Below are 16,134 nucleotides of genomic sequence, written 5' to 3'. Positions count from 1 at the left end.
TTAGGTGCTGGCAGCACGGCGTGTTTGTGTGGTGCTGCCAGTCTGATGCGTCGAATCTGCTCGTTTGTTACCGCCAATCTGACGCCAGGTCTTATCAGCACACGGTGCTAGATTTCTGCTGCCATCAGATTGTGTTGCGCAGGTTGTGCTTGATTTCTACCGCCAATCTGACAACAGCACTGTCAATAGTCTATTTGCTCGATTTTTGCTGGAATTAAATGCCAACAGTTTTTGTCTTATTTCTGACAACAGTTTGCTGACACCACAGATATTGCAGAGTTTGTGTGAAATCTGTTGCCTTTCTAGCAACAGAAATTGATAGCAGACTCTCCGAATGATCTGTTCATTCACGTTTGGCTGACGGGGTATGTACATTACCTTATCCTGTCAACGCAATGCAATACCAAAAAGGTTAACCTCTTTAATAATACCTCTTCAAACTGTTACCACACTGTTACCACACTTTCATTCTAATTTTGAAATACATACAATTTATTAATTCCCTAAATTTTTACCTTTTTGCCATCATGGCTGATGACGAAAAAGTTCACGTAAAAAAGTTCATATTTCCGCTTATGAGTGAGTTACATGATCCCGTGGAATCGTACATGATTGTGCAGTTCACGTACAGATATCTATCTAACAACTAGATCGCTACTTTCGGCTGAATAGCTATGTCCGGCAGGATATCCGGATTTGGCCATCTTACCCAACAAGAAAATGTCGTCTACGCGTAGATTAGGATTAGGTTAGTGCGTATGTGTTTGACAGGTTTGACAACTAAGCCGATTGACCGCTGAACACCATTGAGTATATTAATTGTGATTATCGAGTGTGTTTTTTTGATACCGTGCCATAATGCCAAGTAAGAGCGGCATTAGAGCGGCATTGGAGCGGCCATTTTGTTGTAGGTAACATGGCTAAAACCGGATATCCTTCCTGCCTCAATACTGTCATATGCTAATGCCACAGGTTAGCAATCTAGTTTAGTATAGATATCTGCACTGAGAGAAAATAATAGTTGAAATAACTATAAACTCACTATATTTTATAGTTAATTTTGGCATCAACTATATATTTATAGTTTAGTTAAACATACAAAATATAGTAAAATGGACACAGATTTATAGTCAGCCTTACTATGACATGAATTAGTCTAACCATATGAAATGGTTATTATGAACTAAAATTAGATTTTCGTGTAGTTAACCATACTATAAAATATAGTTACATGAAACACAGTTGATAGTACAATGAAACATCCTATATAGTAATAAACTGTATTAATAGTTATAGTAAGATCTTATTTTTGTATATATGATTTCGTTCACTATATATATATATATATATATATATATATGACTACGTTTACACATAGTCGGCTTAAAATCTGGTTTAGTAACTGTATATATTATCCAATCTAAAAATTTTTCCTTTCATTATAATGATTATTTCATTATGAGCCTATTTTGATATTTTTAACATTTGAATTAGTCTCTTTTAATAGACGTATATATATATATACTAGAAACTGTAGTTTAAATATCAAAAAGGCTTATATTTAAATGATCATTATAATCAAAAGGAAACAAATTTTGAATTAGATAGTATACAGTAGTTATTAAACCGGATGATTATAAACGCTGTGTAAACGTACTTTATATATGATTCCGTCAGTTTCTGTAAAACGGTTAATTATAAGATAAGAAAAAGGTCGGATGTACATATTTATACAATAAATAATCAACATTGCACTTTTTTAATAGTTTATTTAAAAATCTGTGTGTGTGTTCCAGCATGTATGTGTACATGCTGGACTAGTATTTAATGCCGCACGAGCAACTCTCGATGTATGAGACGGACATGCATCTTGTTGGAACCACATGTTCAGGCGCAATTGCAGAGGAATATTTTCTAGTAAGACAGGAAGATCTGTCATTATCAAGGCGGAATATCTATCACCGTTTAGATTTTCGTCAAAGAAAACAGGACCTATGATTTGACTTCCAATAATTCCACACCAAACATTGACTTTCCAAATGGTTTGATGATCTACTTCTCTCAACCAGTGAGGATTATTTTGTGCCCAATAACGAGAGTTCCAAGTATTAACAGATCCATCACTTTTAAGTGTACATTCGTCAGAAAATAAAATTTTCAAGTGGAAATCAAGTGGTTGCTGTCTTATAAAGTTGCAAAATACAAGTCTCTGTCTAATATCGTTATAATTCAACGCTTGATGAACAGACATTCTGTAAGGGTGAAATTTGTTATTTTTTAGAATGCGCCAAACACTGATTTTACTAACACCAGAATCTTGTTCTCGTCGTTTTAAAGAATCATAAGGGTTCAATTCTGTCGATGCAAGAATTTCCACTGTTCTTTCATCCATAATCGGACGACGAATTTGTGTACCTTTGTTATGTTGAGGCTGAACGACACCTTTAATTTTGATTCGTTTAGCCAAACGTGAAAAAACATTTCGCGAGTGAGGAGTCCGATCAGGATAACGTTCCCGCCACAATCTTTCCGCTGCAATGAATGTACCTCGACACTCACCTAAAATTAGCAGCATATCATATGCTTCTTCATTGGAATAGGACATGGCTAAATAAACCTAGACTAATAAAGATGGTCGGATTTTTGTTGCGCGATTGATACTGATATGACGGTTATTGAAGACGTAGGTGACAAGTTTGAGAGAGTTATTGTCACTCGTGTTGAGTTGAGTCACAATAGCGTTGTGGTGAATACATCTCTACTACATCCTATGCAAATAACAATATGTATAAAATCACGAGTTAGACATCGTTACGCAGAAAGCCGCGCTCGTTATTGCTCGTGTGCTACCGTTAAAGTAATAATGTAATTACATAATATTATGACATACATATGTATGTGACTATCTACGGTCGCGACAGCTAACTTTCACGATTTTTCACGATCTGTTTTTGTTGGCCCGGCTCGCGTGTTTACTTTCTTTGTGTCGGCTGCACGGCTTTCTGCGTAACGCGTGATTTTATATTGTTATTTATATGGTGTTGGCGGTAGTGTAACTTTCAAGCCGCACAACTCGGAAAGTAGTCAACGAAAATAAACTTTCTTGTGTTTTGGAAAGGTCTTGACACCAGCTATTAGATTCTGGAATCAAAAATAGGGTGTTTCATTTAAAAAACTTAATGTGATTTCGATCTGACCTTGGCGACGCCATCCAAGGTCAAACTGATAAGATCATTGAATAGATCTTTTGAAACCCTACAACTTTCGTCTGAACATATTTTTGATTGGTCCTAATCCTGCGAAGAGAAAAGGGGTGTACGGGTGGTCTGAAACACCCTGTATATATATATATATATATATATATATATATATATAAACATAAGTTAAAGCTACACTACAAGTGATTCTGTGCCAATTAATGGAAACAAGAAAATACAATTTAAGAATTCCATGCCGAGGAAATACAAAAGCCTTATAACTAAAGCCTTAATAACTAAAATACAATCGCTTGAAAATAAAAATAGTTATAACTTTGTATGCATATTACACAAACAGCAGTGATATAAACGGCAACGAATTATATATATATTTATATATTTATAATTAAAATATAATTCGTTGCTTACATATGTGTGTGTGTGTGTGTGTGTGTGTGTGCACGCGCGCGCATACACATATGCACACACATGCTGTGATATAGTATAGTGGAATAGAAGCAGTATGTAATTTTGTTATTTTCGTTAAAATTCTTATTTCAAGTCTCCATAACGTAACGTAAATGTACATTCCAAAGATGAGATAAAAAGTTCACTCTTTAACAACTTATGTAAAAATTGCCATCTGTTTTCTGAATTAACGTAAATATTTTATAGTATACCAAAGAACTGAAATTTACGACATTGTATTTATTTGAAATATTTATAGCATAAGCTTGGTAATGAACATCAAAGTAGTTTGTAAATAAATATTGCACATGAGCAACAAAATCAGATACAGATAATGTGTTAGATACAGTACTGTTACTTTTAAAAATGTCAATAATTTTTGCAAATGTCGGATAGTTGTCGTTATTAATACTTAATATGACAATTGATCCTTTCTTAAATGATATATTTCCAAAAAAAAGACTCTTCAATATGATATAATTTGTATAGTCATTTAATAAATTTTTGTTTTCAAAAATTATTGAAGTACTTTTTTTATATGTAATAAATGATAAAAAACCAGACTGCATTTTTGCAAATAAGTCACACAACATTAATTGTTCTTTCACTGCAATGCTGTAACATAGGTTTACTCTACTAGTAATTGTACGTGCACATTGTTTTAAAGGGCGATATTTTGCTTCGAACCTCATTGCCCACAGAGAACGGAGCGGCCCAACAATTTTTATAATCCAAGGATAATGCAACATTAGATGATGTTTCGGTTTCAAAGTTTCGCCGAACAAGTCGATATATAGCATATGATGTTCATAAATTAAGTTTTCTAACAGATCTGCTGTTGATTCTGTAACACTGTCTTGGAGTGTTATAAGAAGGATTTTTCGCAACAATATGAAAAGTTCCCAATATCTATCATTGAGATCAGTAATGAGATCACCAAAAATTAAGCCAGTGTGTAACACAAAACTTAGCATTTCAGAAGCTGACATTTTAATACTTTTTTTAAGTAAACGCGATTGTGATATTGTAGGAGGTCGGTTCGCTACGGAACCAAAATCAAAAAGTTTTAAACGCCAGTTTAAAGTTTCTAAAGTGAAATATTGCTTTTCCACAATACAGTAATGCAAAATGTTATTCATTTCGTATACACACACGCCTTCTAATAGATCATGCATTATGTCAACACTGTAATTTTCAATAGCATGAAAACTGTCTAAGACATTAAATGTGCACTGTTGTTTAATACCTGTGGAACTGAAATTATTTGTTGCTATATCTTCTGCGTAATTTTCTTTATTGCGTAATATACTAACGTCTTCACAACACAATTTACGAGACATGTCCTTTGATACTTTACAAAATCGACAGCACATATTGGTAGAGAAACTTTCTACAAATCCCAAAATACCATGTAATCCCAAATTGTCACCGATGATTAATGTGAGTTTAAAATATACTTTAATAACTGCAGATCCTACATTCAATGTAATGCCTTCTTTTTCTAGAAACATTAATTCGTGAATTAAATAAGAATAAATTTGTTCTTTTGAAAATATTTTGGAATCATCTGCATGATACAATTGTGCAAGAAAAATACTATCTAACTTAGAATACAATTCCGGTGGCAAACATGGTATTGAAATATACATTCCGGATAACTTGTATATACCAGCATGTGATCCAAGTGGATTTATTGTTTCGAAAACATCTTCGTATAGAAACAAAGGAAAAATATAAGATTTTTCCTTTGAGACATTTAAGATTTTTGATTTCCAAAAATCGGTTTGTATAACATTGGAAATATCATTATTTTCACCTAATGTTGTAATATACTCGCAAGTTTTTTGAAATATGTCATTTATGTCGAAAAATGCTTTTAAAATATTTCTTAATGGCATTAATTGCCCATACACGTTTTGAATTTTTAATCCAGTTTTATTTCTAATTTCCATTGTCCCAAATAATATTTTTACAGGTTTAATATTATATCCATTATTTACTAAAATTTTATTTTTTTTATATTCACTGTCAATATCGTTGAAAACATTTTGTAATATTTCAAACTGTTCAACTATATAATCCGATTCTGATGATTTAACGAGAGATATTCTTCTTTTTATATTGTCCATGTACTTAGAATTAAGAAAAGTATGAAATATACGCGTAATACGAGTAATGTGTAATCGAGATAATGTTGCATCAGAATGTAGAGAAGATATTAGTTGTAATGCAAATGTACGAAGTTCATGATGTATTTCTTCAGTGTTCCAATTTTTATTAACATTAATATCATTAATATCACAATCAGACTCGATTTTTTTAATACAAAAATTTTGTTTTAAAGTCATGTCATCGATATTTACATTTGTGAAAATGTCAGATTCAAATATTGCTGTTTCAAAATGTTTGCAACGCTTTTTATGTAGATGAAGAGTTTTATAATTAGAATAACAACGATTACAATCTTTGAAATTACAAGTATATTTTACACTAGCAATACTTTTACGGTGTTCAAAACGTGTATGTAGCTTGAGATACCTTTTCGGAAAGGTTTTTCGACAATATTCACATTTCATCATCTTTGGAATGTACATATGTGCTTATATTTCCATAAACGAGTTAGCGATGCTATAATTATTATTGAAGTGATTTACTTACGAGTAAGCATAAGTTGTTCTACATCATGCCAAGTGGTCTCAACAGAAATAAAATTACGGTGATAATTTTTGTTAGTAATGCCATAAATATATTGTTGTAAAAAATACCACACAATTTCAGAATCTGCTGGATATGTTGCATCTAGCGCAAAGAATATTTTAAAGCATAAATCAATTGCATTCATTAAACTTGTTGATGTATATTTAATATCGTTAATAATAACGTAAAAAGATGTCAAGTTTAAAATGGAACCCACTGCTACCACCATTGGCTGAAGTGTCAATCCATAAGCTTCAAGTTTTTCTTTTCGTTTATGGAGTTTAGGTTCCAAATCTGCTATATTCTGAAAAAAGATATGATATATATATACAATAAAATAAACCAATTATAATTATATTTTGCGAATAATTTTTTAAAGATATGTAAAAAATTGCTTACAGAAACTCGAAAAATAAAACTTTCAGCAGTTTCTATTTTGGATGGTTTCCACCTCTTCTTATTGCCTGTTTTCACATTACTCGGTTTTAATAAATAAGGTAACATGAGAAGGCTTAATGTTTCAACAGGTACATCTGCAAGTAATATACAAATCATATATGCCAATCTTCTACTTTCATGCAGTACCCCTTATATTTAGACATGACTTTGGAAATATTGTATTAAAATAGAATGTTTTGTGCAAAAATTAATTATAGCATTCAAAATTTATTTATGTATAATATTTACCATTTGTCACCTCACATAATGTTGGGCATACTTCTGTTTTCTCAGCGAGAAGTCTTATATACGGAGCGATGTCAGGCCATTTCTGTTGGAAAGTGAGCGTATCTGTTTTTGTTTCCAGTTGAAAATCAATCTGCAACTATGACCATTGACATTACATTACAACGCATTTCTAACTTGAGTTATTGAACGTTAAAATTTCAATGTATATTCTTACAAGTGTAGCAGTTTTTAAAATAGGATATTCTTCAAAATAATTTCTAATCGAAGTTCCTCTGTTTCTTCTTGTAAATGTTTCTTTCCACAATTTTTCAATATTTATATCTTCCGGTTGAATTGCACGTAATGCAATTAGTGCCTCTTCACAGTCATTATTATTCTCAGGAGTTATTTCAACATTGCCTTCTTTACACGCTTTTTTGTGTTTTATAATTAACTTTTTAACATTATTATACTTGTCCCAAAGTTTTCCATGAGCAAAACGTTTCAATTTAGCGTTACTTGGAACGAAATATGTAGAAATCTTTTCGTATTTAAAAAGGTTAACAATTTCTGTAGCCCAATCTTGAAATTTTTCAGTCTTTATTCTACAATAAGAAAATAAAGTAAAATAAATAAGTTCAACAAAAACTCTATAGATTCTGAAGCTTAAATACATTTATACGTACTTTATAGATTTACTAAGAAGCTTCTCAATAATTATCTTACATAAATTATTGCGATCCGATGGAGTTAATCGTGTTTGTGTCAATAATTTTTTACCGGTGCCTGATTCTGAGAGTAAATTTCTGAGATTCTAAAAAATATTAAATAAAACTGTAAACTGTGCTTAGTACTTTCATATTTAATGGTACAGGTTCGTATTATGTAATCAAATGATTACAATTTCAATAAAAGAAGTACATCGATTTATTCCTTACTTTTCTACGAAAGAGGAAAGATTCTAATAAATCCAACAGATTATGAAAAAGAAATAGTTCTGAGACTAACATTAACTTAATCAAGGAAGCAAACATAAAAAGATATATATACAATGCCTTTATACAATAAAAATAATATAAGATAATGCATACCTTTTTACGATAAAAACATGTGTTCATCGACGAGCTACTAGCTATACTAATATCGTCAAGTTCACTTGTACGTGATAACACTATGCTAACATTGTCCTCGGATTCACTTTGTTATGTTAGCACATTATTAATTATCTCATTTTCTGATTCTTCTATATTCGTATCCTAAAACAATAATATTCATATAAAATAATCTTCACAATAACTGAAATAGAAAAAAAAGTTAAGAATAATATATTTATATTGTATGTGCTATTACGTAAACAAAAAAAGGTGTTATTGTGTGAAAGTTATAGTTATATATATTACTTTACTTTTAATTATTAAATATACTTAAATTTGTTAAAATAAAATATTGTAATAATTTTATTATAGACTTAAAACATACACTTCTATAATTTCTTAATTTTGATTACACACAAAACACATAATAATTAAAACAAATAAATTTATAAATCACATCACACCTTACCACTATTGAATTGTTAGCAACCGATGATGTCTCATTAATACTTTCAAGGAATATTTTTCGATTTGTAAGAAAAGAAAAACGATGTCCAACAGAAGGTATCAATTCTTTTATCATCGAATCAGGCATGTGTAGAAATGCTTGCTCGTCAACTTGCTCATCTAAATAAATAAGACTAAAATGTAATTATACATTTATTTTACATTAATATTTCACAATAATAATAATAATTACCTTTAAATTTTTCAATATATTGGGAAAGGCCCCACTTTCTTAACAAGTCTTCGATCAAATCAGACATTGTGACTTCTAATTGTAAGGATAAACTTAAGACTCGTTCGACCTGCAAAAGTATGGTAGACAGAAAAATTAAAATATAAATTGTTATTAAAGAAATACATAAAAGTTAAAAAAATAAATAAATCATACAAAACAAAGTTACATTCTAATGAAAAAAGTTATTCAGTTAAAATACTTTAATTGTCAATGAATATTTTAGAGTTATTTTGAATCTGTTTGCGCCATGTGTTTTAGAATCTTTTGTAATTGTTTGCAGTAAAATTATTTTTATTCATATTATTATTTATTTAAAAAACAGTTCTAAAAAATTACTTGCCCGGACGTCCGGGCCCCAGTAATTATACAGAATATTTTATAATATACAAATATTATTATAATACAAATAACTTACTTCTTCGTAAACAGCAACTGTTTTCGACGATACTTTTTGTCACACACTGCTTCTACGTCGGTAGCTGCAGCCCAAAACAGAATCGTTGTCCAAACGCACAAACGTATCGAGACACATGCGACGATACTTTTTGTCACACACTGCTTCTACGTCGGTAGCTGCAGCCCAAAACAGAATCGTTGTCCAAACGCACAAACGTATCGAGACACATGTGACGATACTTTTTTTCACACACTGCTTCTTATACTTCGGTAGCTGCCGCCCGAAAGGCAAAGAATCTTTGTTCACGTCCAAACTGCGCGTGCACGCACGAACTTGCACGTATCGAGAGACACTTGACAATCGTCATCTGCAGACCAGCGCGATTTCTTCGCGCGCGATGCGCAATGTCCAATGAGCATGTCACCATTCCGCTCTGTACGCTCATTGGATATCGCGCACTACACGATAATAATAAAATAATAATAAAAATATAGTTATCTGAACCAATATTTGTAAAATATTCTAATTGTATTGACTATTAAAAATGGTTACTTTCTCTTATCATTTTATATTTGCAATCCTACTATATTTTTACTTAAAATGATTATAATTTATGGTAACAATTTTACATGGGTCAGTTATACTATGTCTATATTGTTATTATAACCAACATTATGGTAACATTTACTATAAATGATAATTCTAACTATAATTATTTTACTATGTCATTATGGTTCTAAATACCATATATTTTTCTCTCAGTGTGTGTCTGAATCATATAAGATTGCGTATAAGGTTCATACGATTTTTATATGACTCGTATGCGACCACACGACAATCGCATTATTAGACATACGATCGTTATGCGATCACATACAAATTATATATCACGGGCGGAAATTATATAGAATCACGTGTTTAGCATGCGGATTTTTTGTATAAGAATCATATATGATTCTATACGATAGCACATCCATCATATACGATATACATATCATACGAAATACATGTATATTTTGCCAAGCGTAACTTTAATTAAATCATTGAAGTCATCATTGAAAAAGTTTTCTGAAACCGAGTTTCTTCTCGCATAACGACAATAAATGTTAACTTGATTTATAAATTATCTTACATTTGTTTATTTATTTCTAATAATTATAATTATATACATTCTAAATAAATAATTATTTTATTTTGGCTGTTGCACATTGGATAATATACATATATTGTTGATGTATTTAAAATCAGTTTATTTTTCGTAATCTATGCAATATTTGAATCTTTTTACAGATTACTAATGATATTAATAATGAAAAATATATAATCATATATATACTTTTAAACGAAATAGGTTCATGAATGAAGAAAACTCGATTTATATCCTAATGAGCAGACAATATTTGTTAAATGTTTTTTAATAAAAATTTTTTCATATTTAATTTAATTATTGTATTATATTAACATATATTTTTTAAAGTAGTAAATCGATATTTTGACCGTTACTATGTCAATACAAATTGAAGAAGAATGCTTTCAACGGTCCCAGCTAGATTTCGTGCTTGTATTGTTTGTGTGATTTTTATATACTTTACTCAAATCTTGTTCAATTTAGAACTGTGTTATGACTGAAAATTAATTTGGCACGCCGTTCATTGAATTTGAGTAAAGTATATAAAAATCACACAAACAATACAAATACGAAGATTTAGCTGCGACCGTTGAAAACATTCTTGTTTAAATTGTATATATTTTATAGTTGCATTTTTATTTAAACAAATAATAAAAGTTATTTTAGATGCTATTTCGCATTTGTGAAAATAGTAAAAGAACTATTCTATTAACTAATAAAATTAATAATAATTTTATATATTGTATGTTAAATATAAATATTATGCTTTAATTATACATAATTCATTTTTTCGATAACGTATATTGACATGATTTATTAGTTATATACGCATAAAGTGTTCACAGGTCATCATATGAGGGATCAGTTTGTAGCAATCTTGGAAGTCAAGCAACGTTCACCGGGGTCGTGACTTGGATGGATGACCGCTTAGGAATTTCCGAAAAAAATTCTTAAGAATGAATTTTTTTTGCAAAAATTGTTTTTTAAAATATTATAAAAATATTGTGTTGCTCATTGGGATTATGTGGTGTAATATAATATACATATTTATGTAGATATTTCAAAGAAACTTCGTGCTTCTTTTCGTATGCGATAGACATATAAATCGTATATCATGCACATACGATCGCATTCCAAAAACACACGTGACAATATCATATACGATCGTATATGATTTCATCACATACGACTTTTACGGTAAGGATACTTGTGAAAAATTCGATTTTAGCGTTAGAAAAAGCAAATTGTGTCGGTTTTGACCTAGAACATACAGATATAGGATTTAAATTAACATGGACAAAGAAAACAAACGTTTAAAATTGGCATGATGATATTCATAGTGTAAATTCCGATATTAACAATGACAATTTTTTTCTGACGTTGAAAACAAAGAATTATACAATATTATTAATGTGGGTGTTCGCGTATTACCTCGGTCCAGACGAACTCTCTGGACTTAGAGCGCTTAAACGAAAATTACAAGTATCTTAAGAGACACGCACTGGAGTATCTAATCAAGATCACTGTATTTCACTTTTGGCACAGAGCTCAGCGATCTCTGGGTTTACGCAATAGAAAACGCTCTGTACGATTTAAGAATCGCCGTTTTCGACACGGAGTCACAAAGGATCGCGGTCGCTAGTCGCGTGCTTTTCCTAACACCGTCCTCGAACGAGAGAGCAAGCGCTGGCTCACGAGAGCGAAAAAAGCCGCGAAGCTCTGCCCCCGCGTCTCCCCGTCGTTCCCAGCTCCTCGATCCACCGAGAACAACGACGAGGCCGGGGAAGCAGACAGAGCCGTACGAATACGGTAGGAATCTTGCGACACATTTAAATTAGTTTTAAATAACAAACATGCCGCCCGCCTCGTCCGGTCGACGAAATACAAGCTGGCTTAACTAAGTATGAACAAAAAGAAAAAAAAATTGACGAATAACTACTCTAACTTAACGATTAATAAAGAATACGCTAACCCGAAAGCAAATCTAATAAAAGCGAACGTTAAATAACAAAATTGAGATTTATAAAATTGAAGAGGGCTGTTGAAGCGTCCTCGCGATCAATGCGCGTCGATCAGGGCAACACCGCATCAGGCGGCTCGTTCACTGCTCCGAGAGGACCCAGATCCGTGGCGATTGGGAGAGGACAGAGCTTAGTAACGGGCCTCTTCAGCTCCGTCGCCGCCGTGCGGATCGTTGCCACGCGCACGCATCCGTCCGGTCCCGGGAAGACTTGTGTAATCCGACCCAGTGGCCACTTAGCAGGCGGCAGCAGCTCGTCCCTCACCAACACCATCATGCCCGGCGTGAGGTTGGCCCGCTCTCAGGTCCATTTGGAGCGCTGCTGCAGTTGATGCAAATATTCCTCGTGCCACCGCTTCCAAAATGACTCCTTGATCGCGGAGATCAACCGTCAGCGCGAGGTGGGATGGAGATCGGACTCTGAAACCTATATTCCCGAGCGCCTCGCCCACCAGGAAGTGCCCAGGCGTGAACGCCAGCAGATCCGCTGCATCCGTGCTCAGTGAGCTTAGCGGCCTCGAATTAAGACAGGCCTCAATCTGGCACAGCAGCGTTGACAGCTCCTCGTAGGTCAAGGCATGATCACCGAGGACACGGTGCAGGTGATGCTTGACCGAACGGACTTCCGCCTTCCAGAGGCCCCCAAAATGAGGAGCCTGCGGTGGAATGAACTTCCATTCGGTCCTGTCGTTAGCCAGCACCTTGCCGGCCTTCCTATAGAATTCGGAGGAGGCCCGAAATCTGGTTCTCAATTCAGCGTCCGCTCCACAAAAGTTAGTGGCATTGCCGCTAAGCAGCAGGCGACACCAACCTCGACGAGCAGTGAATCAGCGGAATGCTGCAATAAAAGCCGACGCCGACAGGTCTGATACGGCCTCCAGGTGAACCGCTCGGGTGGTTAAACAGATAAAGAGACAAATGTAGCCCTTGTCAGAGGTGTGTCCTCGTCCCTTGTGAGCCCTAATACGCAGGGGACCGGCGTAGACGACCCCGGCCGATGCAAAGGTCTAGACGGACGCACGCGTTCGGGTGGCAGCTGACCCATCTTCTGCCGCGCCGTTTCCGCACGAAAATGGGCACAGCGCACGCACTCTCTAGCGATTCTTCGCACTCGAGTGGCCACCCCTACAACCCAGAATCGGCGAAGGAGATAGCTCCGCATGAGTTAAGGGCCCCCATGCAGGATAGCCGTATGCGCGTCGCGAAGGACTAGCTCAGTAAGAGGACCCTCCTTTGGGAGAATCCGGGGGTGCTTCTCGGGAAAGGGCAGCTGAGCTGACTGAAGCCTACCGCCCACTCGCAAAGACCTATCCTTGTCCAGGAACGGACTCAACGCTTGCAGTGACGAGCCGGCAGCAGGCTGCCCGCCGTAAGCGCCTCCAGGTCCCTTGGAAACTCCCTTCGTTGCGTCAGTCTCACCATCGCAGACAGGCCAGCCTCCAACTCCGCGCCCGTCAAGAATCCACCCTGTTCTCTCATACCTCGGGCGTTTCGATAAAATCTGAAACAATACGCCACCACGCGCACAAGCCGCGTCAATGTTGAGAATCTCTCTTCAAGGAGATCCTCTTTATTTTTTGAAGCGGCTAGATGCATCGCCCTCCTCTCCTCCTCTTTGTAGCAAGTGGCAAGGTCACCCACCACAGACCACGCGGCGGGCGGTCCCCGAAGCCACTCGGGACCTCTCCACCACAGATTCAGTCCAAGGAACTCCGAGACAGGAATTTCCCTGGTTGCCACGTCCGCTGGATTGGAAACCGTGGGGACATGTCTCCATCGTTCGCCCGGTACGAGACTCTGCACCTCCGTCACTCGATGCGCTACAAATGGTCGCCAGCGCCAGGGAGCACAGCCAGCACAGGACGACCCTAGCATCCGTCCAGGCCATGACCGGCGCGTCCTCCATATCTAGCTCGCGTGCCACCTGGTGCAGCAACCGAGCTATCAGGACGGCTCCGCTTAGCTCTAAGCGAGGCACACTCTGCCTCTTGATGGGAGCCACTTTGACTCTAGCCGTCAGCAAGGTCACCTCTACCTGGCCGTCTTGCTTGGTGACCCGGGCATAGACTGCCGCCGCGTAGGCTCTCTCCGATGCATCGGAGAAACCGTAGAGCTCTATGTCGTCCTCCAAGTCACGCTGCAGCCAGCGCGGTATTCGTAGAGCCGACAGTCCAGGCAGGGACGCAGTGAAGGCGCTCCAAGCCTCTATCAGCTCAGCGGATTGTCCCAGCCGTGGCCGACCAGCCACAGATCCTGCATAAAGATCCTGGCAAATATCAGGACCGGCGCGATCCAACCCAGTCGAACAACCGAGCCGCGTCGGACAGGACCGTCCGCTTCGTGGTGGCTTCGTGTTGCTGGAACACTCTAACCGACAGAGCATCCTCGTCAGAGTGCCACACCATCCCGAGGACGCTTACTGCATCGAAAGCCAGCAGCAACGCTTCCCCCGGCGACGCTCGCGGGAGAAGTTCCCGCGCGTTAGAGGCCCACTTGTCGAGCGTAAAACCTCCAGCCTGCAACAGCGCCGTCAGCTGGTGCTGAGCCGCCTGGGTCCCAGTCAGATTGTTTCCACCTGCCAAGATGTCGTCGACATAGGAATGTCGTAACAGGGCCGCCGCTCCCAGCGGAAAGCGTACAGTCTCGTCCCTGGTCAATTGCTGCAGCGTGCGTATGACCAGAAAGGGTGCCGAGGTCGTGCTGTAAGTCACCGTCCTAAGCTGGAACTCTGGAGCACTCTCCGTCGGGCTGGCACGCCAGAGTATCCTCTGCAAGTCCACGTCCGCCGGGTTTATTCGGATCTGCCGGAACATCTTGATGATGTCGGCCAAATGCGACCTTGAACCCTCTCCATCTAGTCAGGATGACCCACAAGTCGGACTGTAATCGAGAACCTGGTAACAAACAGTTATTTAACGAATAACCAGATGTCGTTTTAAAGGATGCATTAAAAACCACGCGTATTTTCCCTGTGGGATTTCCAGCCTTGAAGACTGCGTGGTGCGGCAGATAGTAGAACACCGACAAATCAGTCATCCGGTACCGGACCCATGTGATCCAGCGCGAGATACTCCACCATGAAGTCGGTATATTTCTGCAGCTCGGGCTTCTTCACCAAACGCCGCTCCGAGCCGGGCAACATAGACAGCCCGGTCGAGCGTGACTCGCCCAGCCGACCAAGCCGATTCGGACGACAGGGCAGCCGCATGACGTATCGGCCCGACGCGTCCCAATAGTGCGTCCGTCGCAAGTGTTTCTCCGCTTGGTCCTCGTCCGAAGTCGGAACGCGCTGATCGTCAACCTCCTCGAGCTCCCGCTTAAGAGCTGCCGTGAGTTCATCAACAGGCTGTGCCAGCAGCACAGACACAGTGTATGTAGCGACCGCAGCCTTCTCCTCGGAGTTCACCGCGCCCGTCAGGATCCAGCCGAAGGCGGAGAGGTGTGCCGAAGGAGTCCTGGTCCACCGTGGCAAATGTCAGGTCGCATCACCCGTCTATAAATATCGGCGCTAAGTACGACGTCTGCCGCAACCGGCGTCGCAAAGTCCGGGTCGGCCAACGGAAGGTTCGTCAGGTGCAGCCATGCACGCGCCGCAACGCATTCAGGGGGGAGTAGATCCGTCAGTCGCCGAAGCATGAATGCTTCCGTCTCGAAACGGAACGTTGGGTCCGTTCGGGACTTAATACTAAGATTGACCGCAGTAGCGGCTTCTTCAGTTCGTACC

At 37.5% G+C, this 16,134-nt stretch overlaps 1 protein-coding gene across 1 annotated transcript; it reads right to left on the bottom strand.

Moving 5' to 3' along the window:
• LOC120358035 lies at positions 1–8,889 on the bottom strand. Its single transcript, XM_039450470.1, has 8 exons — positions 8,823–8,889; positions 8,592–8,749; positions 7,715–7,842; positions 7,264–7,633; positions 7,050–7,185; positions 6,762–6,895; positions 6,431–6,666; positions 1–118 (listed from the first exon to the last, which is right to left on the bottom strand). The coding sequence occupies exons 1-8, from the start codon at positions 8,887–8,889 to the stop codon at positions 1–3; spliced, it is 1,347 nt and encodes a 448-aa protein (XP_039306404.1).
• Between the last annotated feature and the right edge of the window lie 7,245 nt (positions 8,890–16,134).

Source organism: Solenopsis invicta, chromosome 6, assembly GCF_016802725.1.
Source record: "Solenopsis invicta isolate M01_SB chromosome 6, UNIL_Sinv_3.0, whole genome shotgun sequence".
NCBI lineage: Eukaryota > Metazoa > Arthropoda > Insecta > Hymenoptera > Formicidae > Solenopsis > Solenopsis invicta.
The sequence above is the reverse complement of the archived record's forward strand: the minus strand, read 5'-3'. Positions and strand labels throughout refer to the sequence as shown.